At 37.7% G+C, this 22913-nt stretch overlaps 1 protein-coding gene across 4 annotated transcripts in view; it reads right to left on the bottom strand.

Moving 5' to 3' along the window:
- SCAPER (S-phase cyclin A associated protein in the ER) overlaps positions 1-22913 on the bottom strand; it is a 146936-nt gene that overhangs the window by 107024 nt on the left and 16999 nt on the right. For all 4 annotated transcript variants that reach the window (XM_082060839.1, XM_082060838.1, XM_082060840.1 and 1 more), the window contains 7 exons: positions 21051-21248; positions 12537-12637; positions 11074-11190; positions 9496-9656; positions 2731-2993; positions 2052-2276; positions 338-508 (listed from right to left, as the gene is read on the bottom strand). In XM_082060839.1, coding sequence (XP_081916965.1) covers positions 338-508; positions 2052-2276; positions 2731-2993; positions 9496-9656; positions 11074-11190; positions 12537-12637; positions 21051-21248 — 1236 coding nt within the window. The remainder of the gene's footprint in view (positions 1-337; positions 509-2051; positions 2277-2730; positions 2994-9495; positions 9657-11073; positions 11191-12536; positions 12638-21050; positions 21249-22913) is intronic.

Below are 22913 nucleotides of genomic sequence, written 5' to 3'. Positions count from 1 at the left end.
ACAGATGCTGTTTCTGATAGCAGAAAGGGAGACTTCTGCTTCACCTGGAGTAGTTTCTGTGCAATAGCGATGACAATAACAAGCCCCAGTACTCCCAGTTTTGCACATAGTAGGCAGCAGGACAATGACTGCAATATCAGATGACTTTGTACCACTCAGCAGCACTGTGCTGCTGAGTTTAGCAAAACTAAATATATCTTAGATAGTATGGTATAATTATTACATTATCTACTTCATTTGCATATAAAAACAGTTGCAAAAACAAACACTAACAAATTCTGTATTAATACTCTGCTGACAAAGAAGTTGGGCACTTTAAAAGAAATCAAGCACTCACAGAGAAATCACTGTCATTGTCAGTCTCGATATTAATGTCATTGTTTTCCTCTGCTTCAATCTCCCTAGTTAATTGCTCTTCTTCTGCAATAGCACTAGCAATGGCTTCTTCATTTGCCTTTTCCAGGCGATCTGCTAACTCTTCTTTCTTAGCAAGGACTTCTGCCATGGACTGTGGGAAACAAGAAACCAGAAAAAAACTCAGATCAGAAGCAGGCACAAAAAAGTGGTTTCCATATAGTTAATACGAATTATATAGCATTTTGTTCAACTTCTAATTACTTGTAGTTCCTTATGGCTAAATTTTGTGAAGGTAACTGAAATATACACCCCACTAAGACTGTTAGCAACTATTAACTCATTCAATAGCTCCATGAAACACTTAAGAAATTAATTTTCATTCATATCATTCCAAAACGTATTACATGAACAAAGACAGCTCTTCTCTATTTATTCTTTTAAATACCTAGTCTTAGGGACAAAGCAATGCATACTCCATAACATTAATAGTGTGTCCTGCTGTTATCTCCAGAAAAGGAATCGTACTCCAAAGTATTATTTAAAGATGAAAATGGACCTACAGATGAACTGTATCTGGAAACTTTACCATAGTTATTACAATGGAATCTCAGGTTATACTTGTTTTTCAACAAGAATGACAAGATAGTCAGGCAAGAAGGGAAACTGGAATATGCTGACTACCTTCTCCTTCTCTAACATCCAGTATTAACCAGTTCATTTCCATTCCAGCTACCAAGCAATGTGCCACAATACACTAATTGGTGTTCAAAGTATCAAAAATCAGGAGAAGAAAAATGCTCACAAGAGAGATAGATCCACCAAACTGTCAGAATGCTGAACTGTTAATAACTGAGAATCTGAAACACTGTTACTGGATGAGATGCTAGAAATCAGCTCAAAAACCAAAGGGATACTTGACTTGGAAATTACCTAAGTAGGAGTGCAGTTTGTAAAATATGTTAAAGTGTTCTATAAGAAAACTTCCATAAATCAGAAATTTAACCCAGCTTCAGAAAAAACAAACAAACAAAATAATAAAAAAAACTCCAAAACCTGAAAGTATAACCTCAATTTTCTGTAGCATTACTGCAATTCTCCACTCAGAGAACCCCAGTAAAGCAGACACACCTCGAAACCTGCAGAATTCTACCTACAAGACAAGACATTCTTTTTGGGAAGCCACATAAAAACAGAATAACGATTTCACATTCATTGCTTTCGAATGGCATTCATGCAAATTGCTAGTTGTATAGGAAGACCCAAGAGAGCAGTTCAGCTGCTCTTAAAAGGCAGAAGTCTACATCTGTTTCTATCAGAATTTTGATATCTCATGTGTTTCCAGTTTGAATAATTAGCAAAAGTGGAGTGAGGACGTAAGGACAGTGACTTAAAACAATCAGTAGTGGAAGGAAATATTATGGCAAACGTATTTGTAAAAGCAATGAGAACACAGTTCTTCCTTTGCAATAATGCATTTCTGTCTTTCTCGTTCAAGTTCAGACACTTTAATTACATCCTACCCTTAACAGTATCTGTGCAATACATTTTTTTCTTGTTTTTTTAAATACCATACAGACATTTCTACAACAGGCTAACAATAAACACTGTGCAACACAGAATGAGAAAATTAAGGCTTATATTTATTATTTACTCAGAAATCTGATAAGATTTCTTACCAATCTGGCAGCACTCACATTTGAAATGTCTGAGGGATCCATTTCAGTTTCAGTTTTTGCTTTTTCTGTTTGCTGCTGGTCTATACTGTCAGTGAGCAGGGAGGAAGCTTCATTAATCTGCAGTGGTTTTGAAGTGCAGTCGGTATTTGTGAGAACTGGAGGCATCTCAGAAACTGTCTGTAAAGAATCTTCCGGCACCGGTGTGCCAGTGCTCCCACTGTCCTCTGTGACGGGCGCTGGGAACTGATAAGAGACATTTGCAAAATCAATGACATGTAAGATACTGATTTTTAAAGTCACTAGCATCAAAAGGATTTTAACAAAATACCTGGCAACCTTACAATAAGTGATGCAAATAACCCCACGTACAGGTATTTTCAGTTGCTCATAACTTTGCAAAAGTTGGATCTTTCTACCTGAAATTTTCTATGTATGAAGTGTGCCTAATGCTGAGTATGTGGAAAACATCAGAAACCTGTCCAACACACTGTAAAATATATGGTTCATCTCATTATTTTTAACTTGCCTATTTGTGTTAACATCTTAATGTGTTTCCATAAATGTAACTAAGTAATCATTATTTTTAAATCCCTTTCCGAACTGGCTAGTGAACAAAAGCCTTAGACAACGCTACCTTTAGAAAATGCTCTAAAGTTGCAAGATTTAAGGTTAGAAAGCAGTTCAAAATGGTACTGACCTGAGTTCTTTCAGTAAGAGGACCCTCAGACTGATGGAAAGGTTCTTTCTGTACAGGCTCCGTGCTTTTGGATGCACCGCTGTCAGGGAGAGAACTGCCATGCTTATTCTCCAGTGGTGGTGAAATTACGTTTTCTTTGTCATTGTCACCTTTGGACTTCAGTGATTCTGCAGCTACAGGAGTTTTTGTTGCCAGAGCTGTGGATCGAGATCGAACAGGCCTTCCACGCTGAACTGTTTCCCAGCCCTCTGCATCCTTTCGGTCTACATAAAAAATAAACCACGCCGTTCTAAGAAAGGGAGACTTATGAATAGAAGTCTTATAAACAACTATTTTATTACGGCATTACAAAGGTCGTGTGATAAAAACGTTGTCTTCAAAAATCAGTATTACAAAAAACATCAATTAAATACTCTTTAACAAAAGCAAGGCTATTGTTTTTACAAACACTGAACATCTCTATGCATGGGATCAGTTCTGTCACTTCAAGAAGCTACTCATACACAAAATAATGTGAAAAATGGCAACAGATAATTTAGCTTTTCACTCCTGTGTTGCTGCTTCGCAAGATGGTAAAGCTCAACAAAGCACCCACACTCTTACTCTTCTTTGTAGCAACAGTAACACCAGAGGCCTTTTGTCGAAGGGAAAATCTCTGCCAGTACAGATGTAATTGCACGTCTTAGTGTGGAAAGCACTGTCCTGAATGTGGCTTACTATTCTCATAGAAACGTTTTCTTTCCTTTTTTCCATTTGTTTCATTCTGATAATAAAAATACACTAATCAGTGCCAGCTTTCGGAAAATTTCTTTTCCTGGATTCCAGGAAATAGCAAAATATTGCAAGAGTGCGATGGCAAATTGTAGGAGAAAATAGAAGAGTAGTTTTCTTCAATTTACTTTGATGACTAAATAGCTGTTAAATACAACTTGCTGATCAACATTTCTGATATCTAATCTTGGTACATACCTGAAAAGCCTTCAAATTTACACTGGTCTGCCTAATGTATCAGGTGGTAAGTGTGATCAGATTTCTAGAATATCACGGTGAAGCCCTTTCTCCATGTTTAACGTATTTGTGGCCAGAAAGTAATACCAGCACATAATCTCCCCTACATTCTGAAATGACTAATTATTCTGAGACCTGATGGTACAGCTCGCAAGTGTGAAAGCTAAGTTCACATGTCTATTTGCTGAACAAAAGTTCTTGCAAAAAACTCAAGAACTATGTGCAATGTTTTCCAATATACCTTTGGCATAAGCTATTTTTAGGATCATTCAAATAAAAGCAAGAGAAGGATGTCAGAGATTATTTCTACCTGGAGGAGTAAAGAACCAAAAAAACCCACTAAACTGCCAGCTTTACAGAGGGAAAAATCTAGGATAGAACTTGTATAACAGAATTCATTCCCTGGGTATTTCTAAAGCTTTTACTAACAAAGATGGTCTTGTAGCGCAGGCATAAAGATCAGAGCTCCAACATGAAAAATTAACATAAATATGAATAGGAATGAATATGAGCATACTGGGTTGTCAAAAAAGGTAATTCGAAACACTCAAGGGTGGTGAGTAAACGGAATGATTTGCATATTATGATAAATTGCACCATATCAACTTAAAGACTGGCTTAAAACCTGCATTTCTAGAGATCTGATTTTTAAAAGCAAAATATAAAGTGATTTAAAAAATATGAAAGTGTGATGCACTTTAAAAATACCACCCACTTTCAGCAGGACCACACAATAGTCACGTTACAAGAAGTGACCCACCATTATGGACTGCCAGTAACATCTATACGCAGGTCAACTCACCCGTAGGGAGAGGAGAGAACAAAGTATTTATTCTTCCTTTCAAAACATATATGTTTATTTTAAAGCAATTTACACTACATAAAAAGGACCTCTCAACATAAATTTGCTTGGTCAAAAAATCCTTGAGTCTTTTTAGGTTTTTCCCCAGGGCAACTCTAAAACAAGGACAGGAATCCCGGTACCCACACTTTGACTAGAAGTGCTCTACTACAAAGCACTGCAGTGGCACAGCCATAGGACTGTGAATAAAAATGCACATTATTTTAGGTAAAAGATAAGACAGTGGTACCAACCAGACTAAACTACCTTTAGGTGGTCTTGAACTGATGTTCAACATCAGCAGCAATCAGGAAACTGGAAATGAGCCTAAACCAGAACTACTAATGGCACTTTCATATTTTGCTACCCGTGGCATGCAGCATTTTGCAATCATTAAGTGCTCATTTAACTATGGGGTTCTTTTAACACCTCAGGACAAATCATGGCAGCCTAGACCAACGGCTGGTGTAAATCCTGAGTTAGCAGTGAAGGTAACAGGACTGTACTGACATCTGTCTTAGTTGAGCAGCTCATGCAATAGCTGTTTTTAACGTAACATATAATTGTTCACAAACCTTAACAATAATGATAATATGACAGATGCAAAAAGGTAATTTAATTTGATATTTTACTGTTGAAACTGTTCTACTCTAGAAAATTCACTGCATGCTTTAAAGTAAACAAAATTCCAAAACTTTGTGTGAATGACTACAGCCGATCTCTTCAGATTACTGACAGTAACGAGACAGCACACCTCCGCAAAAAGCCTTTCTATGTTCGTTCCCCCTGCGTGCACTTGCACACGCTTCAGTGTGCACCACTGATTAGAGGGGGGAACGGCAGTCAAAAAGATACAGACTTTTTACCACAGACTTTCCATTTGACCCCTCTAAGCGACTTTGGCTTTGTTTTCATTTCTTCATCTTTACATGAAAAAAAATATTATTACCTACAGGACCAAGTGATCGAAACCTGTTATTACCCTCTCAGAGACACTCTTATCTCCAACAATACTCCAGGGAATGAGGTTTTAATTCTGCAAGAAACAGAAACAGATGTACTGCAGAAAGCTCCAGGCACACAGGCTGTGCAGGGTAATGTCCTGCACTGCAAGGGACAACAAGGGCTGCCGAGGCCCCTTGGATCCCACAGCTGCTCCTACCCCGCCAACTCTTCTAATTGGTAGGACCACAAAGATTTTGCTGTATATAGCTTATGATAAAATTTGGCCAAGAAATTTCCCTGGCAAGTAATATACAGACAACCAAGAGACTGTTCAGAAGACTGCTGAAATCAAACAAAAAATCTCCATTGCTTTACTACAGCAGACTTTTGGATTGCGATTCCTGTCGCTTGTCATTTGCAAAACAAGATTGTTGCAAGATTTCACTTCTACTTGTTCCAAAACTTGAAGTCGGCTCTTACACAAGGCATCTTTTCTACATTAAAAAAGATCAGGAGATACCCTTTAGTAGTATCTACTACCTAAAGACCATTTTCCTAGCATCTAGATAAGGAGATATATTAATCTTATATATATATCTTAATAATAATTGTACTAATATCTTCTAATATATTTTACTAACAACTTTACTAATATCTACTGAAGTTAGTTCTACCAAAAAAATATATATATCCTTGCCTGCCTTGCCTAGCTGATTCCATGTTTCATCGCATATTTCTTAGTACTCTAAAATGATAGAATCAGACTAAAATTATTCAGAGCATAGCAAAGCAATAACCTCCCTTACTACAGTAAGAATTAATCTTTTAGCAAAAGCCATACATGTTTAGTTTTTAATTTGTATTTGTTAACTATCAGATTCATAATTATTACTCAAGATTCACGCAATTAATTTAACAGCACAGAAATACTTGTGTTTGAAAGAATGCTGTTTAGTGAATTCTATAAAATACAAAACATTTTTAATGCTAACATGCAGATTGCTGAAATATTTGGAATCAGTTTAACAGTTTTATGCTGACAACTAGCTCTATACAAGAAGTTACTTTTTCATTTTAATTCACTTATCACTTTAGTATTTAATAATTTCCGGGCACATTTTTAACAACAAGTATGCAAAGCTAATACATTTACTGACGTTAGATCACATAGTTCCTAACCTAAAGCCAAGTTAATACTCAGCAGAGCATCACCCTTCCTCACTTTTTTCCCCTACGTCTGGAACTCTTTTCACACAGCCCAGCAGCCACCTCCACATGCTACCACATGCTATCACATCCTGGGTTTGATTACTCCCCGAGTTTTCTTAATGAATAATTCATTTGACTACCTTGATCATTCTCTAGTGTCATTTGAACCTCCCTGTCCCTGCTTGCTCTTGTATTACATGGCAGTGACAAGCCATCTGTCATCTTGAAGCCCTCAGAGCCACCAGGGCCTGACTCTTTCCAAGTTACTCCGTCTGGAAGAACTGGCCAAGCAGCCTCACTGGCAACACCAATAAAACAAATCTAGGCAAGTATTTGCAAAACTCTTAGGAGTTCTACCTCAAGAGATGTGTGTCCCTTCTTAAAAATTTACTTGTAAGTAATATCCCACCAAAGCCTATTTTTCCTTCAGCCCCAATTTTGTTTAAAATCTAAAGTAGTATTCCTCGATTTGAGAAGCCCTTTGGAAAACTATGACTACTTGAGAATCTGGAAGCAAATCTAGAAACATTAACTCAGTCGAAACACAGTTACAGGGCAGAAGACAAGAAAACCAGAACAAGAGAAAACAAAACAAAACAAAACAAAACAAAAAAAAAAGAAAGAAAATGCAGTGGTGCAAGAAGTTGTAAACTTACCAACCATAACAAGAGATGGTGAGTTAATAGGCAAGATTTTAATGAGAGATGTTAATTGTCAGACTACTTTTAATGGTCACGTAAAAATATGAGAGAAAAAAAAAAAGTAAAAAAAGGAGAATGAATGTAAAATTTTCAACAGAAATTGTGCTTAAGAATTTGACAACCCAGTCAGGAGTAAACTGTCCTTTGCTGCCTGTGATTTGTTCTCAATCTGCAGAAGTTCTACATGCTGCCACAGATCAGCTGGCAGTATAGCTGAGACCAAACCATTAGAGGACTGTATGTCCTGCAAAGTCTGACGTCTTAGCTACATTACAATTAATATGTATTCACAGCTACAGACATGAGCAATTAATACAGGAAAGATAATAACAATTATTAATAAAACTAGATTTCAAGTGCGGCAACAGAGGACAACATCTGATATTTCTGAGAAGTTTACATGATTACTTCCCTTTCTCCTAAGTTATGGACAAATAATAAACAATTATTCTAACTGAAAGCACCTACTTCCAGTCTTAATACACACGCTCAACTTGTATTATCTACCTCACTTCTCACCAAGAGTACCTGGGAATCAACTGTATGCGAGGCGACTGGCTCTCTGTACTGCTGCCACTAAACCTCTCTTTGCTCTTGCCACAAACCAGTCAGAGAATAAGACTAGGCTACATTGCGTAGTGTAGAAAACATACAAGCGTGAAAGAAAACAATTATCTTTTAAAAAAATTCATTAAAATATTCAAGGTAACAGGAAGTTTAATGAGGGAAATGAGATAAGATGATTTAACCTCATTTAATTATGCATCCAGAAAAAAAATACTAAAGAAACATCTGGAAAAATAATGCAATCCCTAAGGACGTATTTAATTAAATTTGGAAATTCCATCAACCATGAAACAGATACAGTATCATAGCACCCGTCCACTTCACAGAACCATGGTGAGACCTAATGATAATGCTGTTGGAAATCTCCGGAGAAAAAGGGTTTTAAGGAAATCTTTTTACTGTAAGCCCCAGCTGGGCTTTTAAGGAGCAAGAGAGCATTGGGGGGTGGCAGGAGGAATCGCCCTCCCCTAACAGCTGGGAGTGCATTAGCTGGGGGGCAGGCAGAGCAGATGATACACAAGCCTCAGATCTGCTTCAATAATGCACGTGAAGAGCCTTTGTGACTCCCTTTGCATTAGCTTCACAGATCCTCTTGTGCTCCAACCGGTGAGGTTAATTTGATTTTACCAAAGTGATTCTAGCCTCCACACAAAGCACAACATGCTCCTAAAGAGAATTTGATTTGTTAAACACATTACAATTCAGGCATGAGAAAATCATTGAAATTCTCCAATGCTGAATGCCAGAGATAATAGATTCTAAAGAATAAACAAAGCCTCTAGAATGAATGACTTATTTCTTAAAATGAAATGTTTTCAAGTCTGAATTACGTAGTACATTTGATTTTGAAAATTACTGAACACTTATAGGCCAGTATTAGAGGACCTAAATGGTTTCACTCTTTTTGGAGCTCATCAGCTGGAGGTAACAGCCAACACGGCACAACACTGATTCTACAGCACTTTAAACGCTTAAAACCAGCGTAAGGTCTTTGTTTTCATTTTAGCCTCTTAAAGCTATGTTATCCATATGGAAGTGCAGATCACGTGAACCCCTAATAAAGGTATTTTAATAACAGCTTGGAGTCTGTCACTTTAATATGAGCAATAATCATCAGAAAATAGTTTCATTATGAACAGCTTCAACTACTGGCGAAAATTAAAAGTGGAATTACACCTTCAGTTACAGTGTTGGAAACTCAGCCAACTGCTGTTCTCTAATCAGCTCACTGCAACTACATATGGCAAGATATTCCCTCACATAAGGAGCACCAATCAACTCCCATTCAAACAACCACTTTTAGAGTATGGGTTTGATTGTTTTTTCCTAAGCACAAGAATCCACGTGCTACTGAACTCACTTATGTTAAACTGCAAGACATTTGGACCAGGTATCATTGTTCCATAATATACCACAAATTTCCAAATCACACTCTCAACCAACTTTAGACCACACAGACTGTGAAAATAACTTAAGCCACTTAAAGAGACTTGCCATTTTTCCGTGATGACTTCTGTGCTGGAGGGGGCAGACAGGTTTGTGCTGTTGCGAGCTCAGGACTGGAAGCTTTTGTTCCATGATTGGCTTTCACCTTATCAGCCCAACTGACACCAGAAGGAGCCAGGCGTGTTGCAGAAATCGTCACTGCGGGGTTCCTAAAGGAAAGGCACAACTCTTTTAGTGTCTAATCAAATGACAGAATAGCTCACGAGGAAACGTTATCAAGACACTCTCTTCTTAATCTTGGCATTCAATGAGTTTTAAAAAGTTAAATTTGTAGTTATTGAACATTAAAACCTCAGCAAGACTTCTCATCAGCAAAAATCCCTATAAATCCAAATAATGAAAAAAGTCAATCTAACCACAGAAACAAGGATGCAGCAATTAATCAGCAGGTGGGCTGGTTTTGTGGTTTTTTTTTTTTTTTCTATTAGGTAACTACCTTGATAGTCTATTATATATTCACAGTCACAGAAGAGTCAGAAGAAGACAGAAAACAGTGCTACAAGCTTTGCAACAATTATTAAAACAGCCCAACAAATCCAGCTGCCTCATTAGCTGAAGAAAATCAAGGATAAAGAAATGGAGATCTTGCAAGTTTCCAACAAATGTGCAGGAAAAAACCCTATAACTAGACTGTTCACTTACTCTAAGCCCAGTAAGATGCCAATTTGTTGTTATTTCCTATTTCTATCAAGGCACTCAAAAAAAACCTATCAGGAATAATTCCATAAATTATAAAAACGTGGCTAGTTGGTCTGTTTGGTTTTTTGATCCTATGGGGATGTAGTGCCATTCCATGTGACGAAACCAGGAGGCCAAGCCTCATCCCCCGTCTCCGATGGCTCCATTCGGCCATTAGATCTCTACTGAGGACACCGTAACCACTTATAAAACAGAGTAGTATATGCTCTCAACCCCAACAAACATGAATGAACCAAAAAAACATGTCCTGAGAAAACTGGACACACACACATGCTCTCCAGAACTGAAACAGCACCAGCCAGTGCTGCTCCAAACCGGTGTTTAAACATATTTTTGCCAAACTGCTTTCAAACAGCGATTTTCATTTCAACAAGTAAAAGATGCTTTACTGTGGTATATAATATGCTCTCTATTTAAACTAGCAGCAGTTTTGCTGTTCATCAGAACCATAGTCATCTCACTTAGCATTCACTCTTTTTGACCTGTATTTCCTTTTGCACACTCAGCTGCCCACTCACATTGCATACACTGGCAATTTTAAAATGGCAATTACAGACATTTTGACCTTTGTTTTGTAGTAGGAAGAGAGTATTAAGCAGATAACATGAAATACATTAATTGTACTTTCTCTTCATGTCAATGACCATTCACTAAATACATAATGAAGAAAGTAAAAAATTAAGTCCTTGGTAGGATTTTCTTTTACAGACCATATGCTTTTCTTTCATGAATGCACATAACTGCATATATAACTTAATGAACAGCAAAACAACACATTGATCACTACTGAAAAATAGTATATTCACAAACTCTGCTTCAAATGAATCCTTATTTTAGCTTTAATAAACTCAACATCTGGTTCCATACCCAAAATTTAAACTTCTTCGAGCATTTGATGTCACACTAATTCTATCTGTTGATGGACTTGTAATCACATGGCGTCCAGGAGACATTTTCTTTACTTCCCAAGCTAATGAAGTAGGTCTGCAAATTCAGGAAAGAAAAAGTTAAAAACAAAATGCAATAATAATTATTTCTCTATCACCTTAAAGTAAAAACAGCACCGACAAAAGCTGTAAAATATTAATTAATTTAATTTCACTGCTGAATTTAATCATACATCTCACCAACTACAAAACCAGATTAGCCGGACCCATATCAAAACCAATGTGTACTCTCAAGACCACAATGTTTATTTTAAACATCAGTGTGGGACCGAACATCAAACCAACCAGTTAAAAGGAAAGGATTGGGGTAGGACTGGAAATATCCCTAGTTCCAGTGACAATAACAATACACATCAAAGGTCACAACCATTTAAAGTACCCTCAGTTTTCCTATCCTGTGTAAGAGAGCACTGAACACAGTTTAAATGCTGTTTTGGTTAATATAGGTATCAAATATCTCCAGTACACAAAAAAAAACTTTACAACTAACCAAATATGTCACCATCTACTCCTCCTTTTATATTACTGACACAACAAACCTTGGCAGCAATAATATTTACTGATAAATGTGTACTTGCAAAGATGCAAAGATGAACAGGCTGATGTATGTTAACTGACACTAACATCAAATGTTCTCCTCCAAACAGTCATAGTTTGAGGTGGAAGCCAGGGCAGCAGTTTCATTATGCATCTCACTGAAGCTGATGCTATTTTCTTTTTCGTTTTTAATTCTTGCCCTTGAAGCTACCTGATTACCTGAAAATTACACTGACAATCAACAACAAAATCAAACTTAGAGCACCTGGTGCTGGTGAAGAGAGATTCAGAAAAGCACTTACATACGCTATTTTTTAACTGGTGGCAGTACTAGTAGCAGGATTAACAACCTACAATCAAATAATACAATGAGTTTGTCACATTGGGTCTACTTTTTTCTCTGCCTAGGTAGATGAGTGATTGAAAGCACAAACAAAGGAAAAGAGAAGAACCAGAGTGTATCCTTCCATACATACTACAGGTCTCCCATCTTCTACAAGCACAAATTACAGCAGCGAAACCTGACTTCTCATTTACCTCTCAAAGCTAAAACTTAGGCACCAAAGCACAAACTCAACACTAGGCACAAACTGCAGTGACATAATCAGTTTTACCTCTCTGACACAATACTTCCAAACACTTTACCATTTCACTCATAACACTACCACAGAGGATAAAATCCCCTCTATGTCCTCACACCAATTGTGTCCCAAAAGAAAATTTCTTTCCTGACGCTCCACAGCAGATATTAAAATTGGTTCTATTTGCTAAATCTCTGCCACAAAATGAAATTTACGATGAGACAGTGTTGGCTGTAGATTAAAAAAAATAAATAAATCGAATTACCTGCTTTGAGCATCAGCTTTTTCTAGCTTCTCCTGCAGCTGTATCCAGTCAATCAATGCTTTGAAGTCCCTTACGTAGTTATCAAGCATCATCAGGACTTCCTAAAAAACAACCATTACATCAACTTTTTAAAACACAATCCCCCTGCCTCAATAAAGGAACTGAAAAGAAGTAGGAAATGTACTGGTCTGTAGTGTTCTCACAAAACATAAGACCAAGAAAAACCCTGAAACCAAAAAAGCCCAGACAGTTAAGATTTTTATGTGAACAAACACTAAAACATGTACCCTATCAAAAGATGGGCACATTTTCCAAGGTTTCTGCAAGCACCTATATCTAAAGACAAAACACCAAAACTTGGCAAAAAAATAATTCCTAACATACATAAGTAACACTGTTTCATGATTTTTTTGTCAGGGCTGTTATCTTTTAAAATACACTAGACATACTCCATCAAATAAGCAAAATTGTCTGTAAAACCTGCTAGACCTGTGGGAGACCGAAAACATCATGATTAATCTGTTAGTGAAGTAAAAACACAGAAAGCTACACAAAGGCAACAGCATTGGATGGAGGGAATTCCTTCTGCAGAATCCAGGGATCCCTGCATTAGTAAAAACAGGTAAATAGGGATCCTGCAGTCTTTGCTCAGGCAATAATGCCACTTTTTCACAGCAAAGCAGAGCAAAAGAGCAGGTCATTTAACTCCTAGCTTTGTTTCCTGAGCAAACTATAGTTATCTACTGTCGCTGGTAGGAAAGGAGCAATTCTTTACCCTGCAGGGAGCTAGGAAATCACTTATATTCCACATATGAACTCAAAAATAATTTACTACATGTGATAAAAACCAGACAGATCATCAGAACCACCAGGCATATGGCACCTTCTCAGCAGAGCTGACTGACACCCACCAAAGCTCATTAACTTCTACAGGAGATAGTTTGAGCTCACATCAATCAGAAATAGAAGCTTCCATAACTACTCTTTCAAAGGCAAGAAAAATGTACACTGTACTCTATGACGACAACATGCCAACAATAGTAAAAGTCCAGAAATAAAGCTTGAATTCTATGAAAACTTACACCAGGTTCACATGCAGAGTTTAAAATAGAGACATGATTTTATGTTATAAGGAAAAATGCTGATGACAAAGTGTTGCCGTTTTACAAATCCTTTCCTATGTCAAAGTCATTCGTGGCTGGTATTAAGAGAAATTTTCTGCTCAAAGCAAGTAATTATTACCTGGAAATATTTTGCAAACAATCATAAAGGAAAATGTATTGGTTCTTAAGTGTTTGGTTCTTAAATGTATTGGTTCTTAACTACAAATTTTAAGAGTAAAACTTTTAACACTGAAAACAGTAAAAAACACTCTACTACAGCTCAGGAAACTACTGTACATTTTTGTAACATCACGACCCACTCATCTTTACTTTTAATTGTCTTTTTAATAGAAAAAGGACCTCTAATGTATGCAAGATTATATGGATGCTTATTCATTTTGTTTAACACAAATGCAAGTTTGAAAATCGGCTTCACATAAGTGTCCTTTGAACTAGTACACATGACAGATCTGGAGCATATGGTTGTTATACGGGAAAAGTCACAAGGAAGTCAAACGCAAGGGAAATCAAACAGAATACCAGTGCTGATGTCAGTGTTGTTCTTTGTTTTGAAATACTCCATAAAAAAGCTAACAAAAATCTTTCTTGCAAGGCAGTTGGTTTACAGCACCAAAGTAATTTGTACGTAAAGTCTGCTACAAGAAATGAACAAGTCAAGTATTTTAGCCGGTTCTTTTTTCAGTTTCACTAATAAAATTTCAGCTTTCTAATTCAATTCATGTCCATTTAGGTTAGCCCATACTTAGTTGTGCTGACTGCTACTAACAATAAGGGCATAGAAAGCAAAATTTAATTCTGAATCATTTGCTTTTCAAGTCTGCCACTGAGATATTGCTCAGGGAAAAAAAATAAATCAATCTGAATATGAGTTATATTTCTGAAGTTAGCTGGCACAGGAAAAAGAATACAATAAATGGCTTAACCTATTTTAAGGAATGTTTAGCTACACATTATCAGAAATGATCAGAGCAGAACCACGCAGCTGTAACCCGAGTCATGTTTTACGAACAAGGGAATACAAACAAGACAAGCAGCTGGAGCGGCCCCATACTCACTGATGCACATCTTTCTCCCTAAAGCTATGAGGGCCATTTTGTCAAGCAGGATGAAGAAGAACAAAAGTGGCTCTGAAAGCGCCGTTACAGGCATCCAGATAACTACATATAGATGTACAGCTAAAATTACCAATTAGTTTACCAATTGGCTGCAACGGATTCGATTGGTTTGTAATTAATTCTAGTCCCTGGCGCGTACGGCAGGAGGGTTGGCGCCATCCCTTTGTCCTGCTGACACACAACACCGGCGGGCAGGGCCCTGGGGTCCCGGCCATCAATACAGCTCTGCAGCTCACCTATGGTACCGTGGGTAGCAGATATACCCTCTGGTGCTGAAGCAGTGGAAACTTGTACCACTTGAGAAGGTGCTGACAAAAAGGAACCTTTATGGGGTAGCATACGGCTGCATTAGAGTCAAAACAATTTGAAATCCCATTATTTTTCAAGGTCATATCCATCCCATACGATTTTTAAAGAGCCAGTTCAAACTGAAAAAGAAAGCAATACTGTTAAAAATCAACACTTAAAGGAAAATCAGTGACATAAAACTAAAGCCACTACAATACAGCTGTTTCTTTCTCCCCTCCATCATTCGGATCAAGAGTCTCACACATCAAATCCAGGTTCCAGTATAAGTTGGGGAATGACCTATTAGAGAGCAGCGTAGGGGAAAGGGACCTGGGGGTCCTGGGGACAGCAGGATGCCCATGAGCCAGCACGGTGCCGTTGTGGCCAGGAAGGCCAATGGCATCCTGGGGTGTTATTAGAAGGAGGGTGGTCAGTAGGTCAGAGAGGTTCTCCTGCCCCTCTACTCTGCCCTGGTGAGACCACACCTGAAATATTGTGTCCAGTTCTGGGCCCCTCAGTTCCAGAAGGACAGTGAACTGCTGGAGAGAGTCCAGCGCAGGGCAGCAAAGATGATTAAGGGAGTGGAGCATCTCCCTTATGAGGAAAGGTTGAGGGAGCTGGGGCTCCTGAGCTTGGAGAAGAGGAGACTGAGGGGTGACCTCATTAATGTTTACAGATATCTGAAGGGTGAGTGTCACGAGGATGGAGCCAGGCTCTTCTCGGTGACAACCAATGATAGGACAAGGGGTAATGGGTTCAAACTGGAACACAAAAGGTTCCACTTAAATTTGAGAAGAAACTTCTCAGTGAGGGTGACAGACACTGGAACAGGCTGCCCAGGGAGGTTGTGGAGTCTCCTACTTTGGAGACATTCAAAACCCGCCTGGACACCTTCCTGTGTAACCTCATCTGGGTGTTCCTGCTCCATGGGGGGATTGGACTGGATGAGCTTTCGAGGCCCCTTCCAATCATTAACATTCTGTGATTCTGTGGTTTGTAGCACTATGAAGAAATACGCGAAATTCACATATAACAAATCATCTCTCCCAAAGAGCCCTAAGTACCAAACTATGGTTTTTTTCCTCACTGGAACTGGGTATTTTGCACATTTGCAAAACTGAAAAGAAAAAAAAAAATCAGAACTTATCCTCAAAAAATAAGTGATATGGGCAGAGTTGAATTGGCTCTTATCAGTGAAAATAAGATCAAGATCCAGTTTGGATCAACTTGACCGTTATACTGAATTATTGCAAGCTTCCTTTTCACTGAAGTTAGGAAAACTTTGGTTTTGCTACCTTCAGCTCCAACACATTTAGAAACTGCTTTATTTTCTTGGCTGTCTCAAAAGCCAGGTATAACCAGTGTGGAGACCATGGGTCTTGCTCTGCCTGCATAGACTGAAATCGTTAGAATCAGCACCGCCAGAACCAAAACCAGCCCCCACAAGGCGTTCTCAGCAAGAGACGCTAATGAAACACGTTCCCCTCTCCTTCTGGGAGCTCTTCAGTACGCTCAGACTCTCCCACAGACACCACCCTGACCGGAAAGCCTTCACTAAAGTTGTTTCAGCTGGTTCTTTCAGGTAATAGCATCATGCAACATGTCAAATCTTTTAAGTGAAAGGCTTTATCCACCTCTTTCAAGTATCTTGTGCTGTCTGTGAGAATTAGAACAACACAACTTCATTGCTGAATTTTCCATTTTATAAGAGGGAATAAAAATCTTAAGTAAAATGAAACTGTTCTTACTGAATTAAAGTAGACTAATTTAGGAATATATCTGCAAGCTTTACAAACATGAAGAGAAACCACCCTTGCCAAAATCTTCTAGAAATATACCAGTAAGTAACGCTGGGTGGAAAGATAAGAGGTTGTACAAGCATTAAGAAATGCTAAATAGTAACTTAAAAAGCATATGGAACTTCATTTTTACATAATAAAATTCAGATTTTTTGCAAGCTAAAAAACAGCTGAAGGCATTAATTCATCCTAGGAGGAAAAAACCCCAACAAATTTAAAGGAGTTCAAGATTCTTCTAAACTTACTGTATCCTTAGCTGCTGGATCCAGCCATTCAAACTCTATCAATAAGTGTTTTATATAAGCATGTGGTGTGGTTTTAGGTTTTGTTTTTATTTTACATATATATGTGTGTGTATATATATAAACTCAGTTGCTGAGGCACCTGAAGACCATAAAAGGAAAGCAGCTGAAGACACATTTCTCTGTTATATTAACCCAAACTCAATTGTCCTAAATTGACTACCAAATGTCTTCCTCTATCCACAAATAATTTGGGGCTTAATTTCTCTCAGCATACAGAAAGAGATTTAAAGGTATAACTAATTGTGTATAGAACACACATTTTGCATTTTGCAGTATTGAAGGTTATAGCCAAAACTATTACAATATATCTAATCTCTATCACTATCACACCAACTTACTTATGTACATTAAGATGATGCTTAAACTTTAGAGCCCTTTCTTTTAGAAGGAATTCAACTGTGTTCATTATATCTTTACATACAAAGCATCAAAGCCATATCTATACACATGACTTGAGAGTTCTCAATTCCAAATCAATAGCAAAATACCAACTTCAGCAGTGACCAAAGCTGAGAGAAAATATACACAACCACGGATCCTCTTACACACATTTCCACTGTTTCTGTCCTTACCACAACCCCTTCATCTGCAGTTTCAACCACAACCAGCCACTAGAGCCCTTTCCGATTTGGGAGCATCAAACATTATCTTCAGTGACAACGTAATCAATAAAGCTATACCAACTTGGAAGACTATAAGAGAGCAAAAGGTACAAAGCAATAATTAAAAAAAAAATCTGAATGTTTTAAATGCCAGAACTTGTCACATTTCATTTTTACGTGGGTCTTCTTTTAAGATAATCTTTATCAAACTAAAATGGTTAAATAGAACAGCACATGCCCATCTGGCCAAGCCATAAGTTCGAAGAGACATCACTTAAAGAGTTTAAATTATGGAAGTTTATGATAGCATGGATCCATCTTAATAAAAAGGATTTTTCTAAAATCCCACTTCAAACAAACAAACAAAAACATTAATAGCTGAACCACTGTGGTTCCTTATATAATATTGTTTCCCACACGCATCTAGTAATAAAAATAAAAATGGTACTTCATGGAAAGAGCTAACAAGATATTCTGTCAAATGAGTTTGGAGAGTAAATAGAAAAATGTGGCAATATGAAATTCTCATCAAAATCATCTCAATTCACATTCATCTACTTTCAAGTGAGCATTTCTGTTGGTATCTCTTGTCATCTGCCTACTAGTTTCTCTGGTGCCAGAAATGACCGAAGTCCAAAAGCCTAAGAAAAGGATTATACACATTACAGACAGTATTTTCCTGCCACTGAAGCTTAATGTATTTTGACATGCCACATCTGCACTAGCGGTATTCTACCAACAACAGGAGAATTAGGGAGATACCTCACTAGACCACACAGAATTCATATTACACCTCATATGATACACATATGCCTCATTCAGAGGCATAAAGTCACTTTGCACCCTCCCAGTCCTGCACTTTTGAGCAGTTGGAGCCAACCCTGGCATAACACACAGAACATCGCTACGGCTGTCCTGCCTGCAGCACTGGACACACAAGCTGACACTAAGCCAGGAATCTAGATTCTGGTCACTGCTTTAACATTTGCAAGTAGCAAGAAAAGGCAAGACCAGAGATCTTGCAAGACCTGACCAGGCACAATCAGAACAGTCAATACAAAGTGTGAAACTTGGTGCTTGGGAGTCACGATAGCAGCGTATATAGAACTACCAAAGCCAAGGCAATAAACCACGTGAGTGATAAGCAAATGATTAATTACCTGATGTGAGTCACACACGGAGAAATTGTAATGATCAACCTAAGGACTGAGTTAAGCTACTTTTAAAGCAGGACATAGGCCTACTACTAAGCTACATGAATTCTTGAAACAATGTCATGAGTGCTTTTCAAATATAATTTGCCAACTGAACTCTGGGTCTAAATCATTATTTTAATTTATGAACTCGTAAAGGTTGGGGTTCTATAGTAAATACTTTCTATATATTCTACAATATGAAAGCTGCACTTGGACAAGATATTTTAGTCAATGCAAGACAGCAAGCTCTAGCTGCTGGATCAAAGGTGAAGAAGACTCGTGGTTTCCCCAAGAATCTGTTGTTTGTTATCACTAATATTCCATCAAAAATTAAAACATACCCCTATACCAATGACAAGGTTGATGTCTATGTATGTGATACCAAAAATGTTATATGCTTGTATATTAAGAGTTACGTAAAGCATTCACTTCAAAAGACAGCAGTTAGGATACTACGCTGTGATCAGCAAGAACACATCAACAGCTTCACCACTGGTAGAAACTGGACTGTATCTGTCCACAATAACCATCCCAAACTATAGAATTGATAGAACCAAAACATTAGTAGTAAAAATAGTTTGCAAGACTCAACAGTTCTACACTTCATAGCTTATTTAACAGAAATTTTAGTAATTTATCAAAAGAGTAATAATCACCATTTAACAGAAACCTTTAAAAGAAAATCTCACAAACAAAAGACCACAACACAAACATATTACAGCTACTTATGTAAGGCACTTTGTTCTGCTAAGAAGAAAAGGTATTTTAAACCACAAAGGCAATATGAACGTCACATAAGTTTTACAATATATGACATTAAACTACCCTGTTTACTCATCTTTGTTTTTTTCCACCTCTGTTTTGCAAACAAGTAATGTGATACACACAGATACACACATCACTGACAAGCACCTCCTAAAATGAAGACTTTTCACTTAGGCTATATAATATCTTCATCCGAGAAGAGATCAAGTAGCACAATTAAAATGCTGAATGACATCTAACCCCACAAATATGTGATAATGATACAAATATGCTTCTGTTCTTTCCGTCGCAGAAGTTGAAAATGGTAATCTAATTATGATGCAAGGCTGACTGATTTTCTTAAACCAAAAAATTCTGCAGAGAAGTTTCCTGGGCAGGAAGACATTTCACTAACAAAATGTTAAATTGCGTTAGACCAACCAGAGATTTGGAAGCCTCTAGCTACTGTTCAGTTTTCAAACCTACTTTCAATGAAATGCATTTGTACGCTAATCTCAAAGTCAATTTGGCCGTGTCTGATTACCAGAGAGAACTAGATGCATATGATAAGAAAAAAGTTTACTTAAATTGATATATGTAATTTTTTACAGTGATTACATAATTATTTCCAGAATGTGTTGAGTTTTCAGCCATGTTTCATATGAAAACAGAAGCCTTTCACATTTCTTTTATAATATATTCTCCTGCCTTCTTTTAATGCTTGTGATACATTATTTTTCTAAAGAATGAGTGATTAAATGACAATGGTCTTTCTACAGGTCTACCAGAAAATCATCATAAAACATAGAACAGATGCACAAGCTGTTACAAACACAGGTTATTAGAAATTAGGAAGTGCGTCTTACAGTAGCATCCCAACCAGACACTTGACCAGAAATCACTTTCCCAACGCCACAGAGAGACCTGGAAGACCAACAACTATCCTTGCAAAAAGTTGCTTCCTTAATAGGAACCAAACAAATGTGAAAAAGGGTGAATCACAACAGTGCCACCTACAGTAGAGAACATTACAGGGAAGGAAAAAATAAATCAATATTCAGTCAGAAAATTAACAAAATCAGAACTAAATAAAATTTCATACAAAAAATGAGAACTAATAACATTATGTACCTCACTACAAGTCTTATACACTTATACACTGCCTAACATGAAAGCATCTCCTTAAATCTGAATAAATATGCCATCAGTTTTCTTATTTACAAGCCTTCACTAAATACAAAACAAAAAGTAACATGTTTCTGAGTCTCTAATTCCTCATTTGGCTTTTTTGTAAGGAATAAGTGCCACGTGACAACAGGGAGAGAACAGCTGCAGACTTACCTTGCATTCCACCACACTCTGATCCGATTCACATGTAACATAGATTTCATCAACTGCCCGTCTGAGATTATCAAAAAGAAACGCCCAGTATCGAGCTCGTAGATCAACCTTCCGAGGCTGTCTTGTTTTCGTTGGGCTTTTGTCAAAGTTTTTATCTCCAGCTGCTCCTGATGTTAATTTACAGTCTATGCTAGCGCTCTGAAAAAAACAAGAAAACAGCAAACAGGAGTAAGGTAAGGGCCTGGGCTTTGGTGCAAAACACATTTTTTCCACATAGAAAAAATATGGAAACAAGAAATTTTTCACTAAAGAAGGGTACGGGATATTCTGGCTCTTTGTACATCGGAAAGTTACTTTTTCTAATTGCACACCTTATATTGCTTATTCTGATAAGTATGTGCATCCAGAGATGAAAATAACATTTCACTAACAATCACACCAGCAAGATTCCATCACACTTAGATTCTGTTACCAAGACATTACATACAAATTCATCATTTATAACCCTTCTTCTAACCTATGGGCATTCATGTCAGGGAAACGCTGCTGTGGCAAGTCCTTTCACAGAACCACAGAGAGAGAATTCCTACAGAAAAGTCATTTTAGACCACAGGCAACATAACGTAATCAGGAGCTGTAGCATAGTTTTGGATGGACTTATGAAGGAAAGTACTTTTAAGGAAGAGCTATAATAATGTTTTTATGTTGAAATATATACAATAGAGAGTAAAAGACTGTACAAAGTCTAGAGAAAATTTTCCTTATTCTCCTTAAGTGGATTCTCTTGAATTCCAGCAAACTGTGCCTAAGCTACAAAAAGTTCCCCACATGCTTAGGAAATGTAAATGAACTTGTAATTCTCATGCTCAAATTACAGAATGGGAAAACAGGCAGTAAACAGATGATTTTTCAGTCACTGTAGCTAAGAATATAAAATGCCTTTCTTCTCTAGCTTTTAGGGGCCTTGTTTGATAAATTCACACCATAAACATAGCCCCCTATTACAAGAGAACAGAACCCTGACATGAAAATAGAACCTGCAATGCTGTTCAGTAAATTCCAGAGCTGTTTCTTCAGTAGCCTCTCTCTCTGGGTTCCAGTCAGCTTATTCTCCTCTGTGCTCTACCTGTACTGCACAGCGTTAAACACGGCAAATTCCACTTTGTATAATGAGGAGGTAGACACAGCGCTGACAAAATGGTTATGCTCTCACCTGCATTTGTGTTCAGATTCTAATTTTTTTGTAAGAAGGGAAGCAATAGGAATCTGATTTACTACAATCATCCTAACATCCTTACTATCCTTACATATATCTCAAACTGCTCTAAGTGTACTCCAGATGAACCCCAGCTAATGTATGCACAAGAGACATGTTCAGAAAAGATGCAGGTCATAAACAACCGATGAACAGGAATTTCAGAAGGGTTTCATACAGAATCACAGAATGCCAGGGGTTGGAAGGGACCTCAAAAGCTCATCCAGTCCAATCCCCCTGCCGGAGCAGGAACACCCAGATGAGATTACACAGGAAGGTGTCCAGGCCGGTTTTGAATGTCTGCAGAGTAGGAGACTCCACAACCCTGCCCTGGGTAGCCTGTTCCAGTGTCTGTCACCTTCACTGAGAAGAAGTTTCTTCTCAAATTTAAGTGGAACCTTTTATGTTCCAGTTTGAACCCATTACCCCTTGTCCTATCATTGGTTGTCACCGAGAAAGGCCTGGCTCCATCCTCCTGACACTCAACTTTTATATATCTGTAAACATTAATGAGGTCACCCCTCAGTCTCCTCTTCTCCAAGCTAGAGACCGAGCTCCCTCAGCCTTTCCTCATAAGGGAGATGCCACATATTGGAAAAAGCTCTCTC

This window comes from Streptopelia decaocto, assembly GCF_964273445.1.
Source record: "Streptopelia decaocto genome assembly, chromosome: 9".
NCBI classification, from domain to species: domain Eukaryota; kingdom Metazoa; phylum Chordata; class Aves; order Columbiformes; family Columbidae; genus Streptopelia; species Streptopelia decaocto.
The sequence above is the reverse complement of the archived record's forward strand: the minus strand, read 5'-3'. Positions and strand labels throughout refer to the sequence as shown.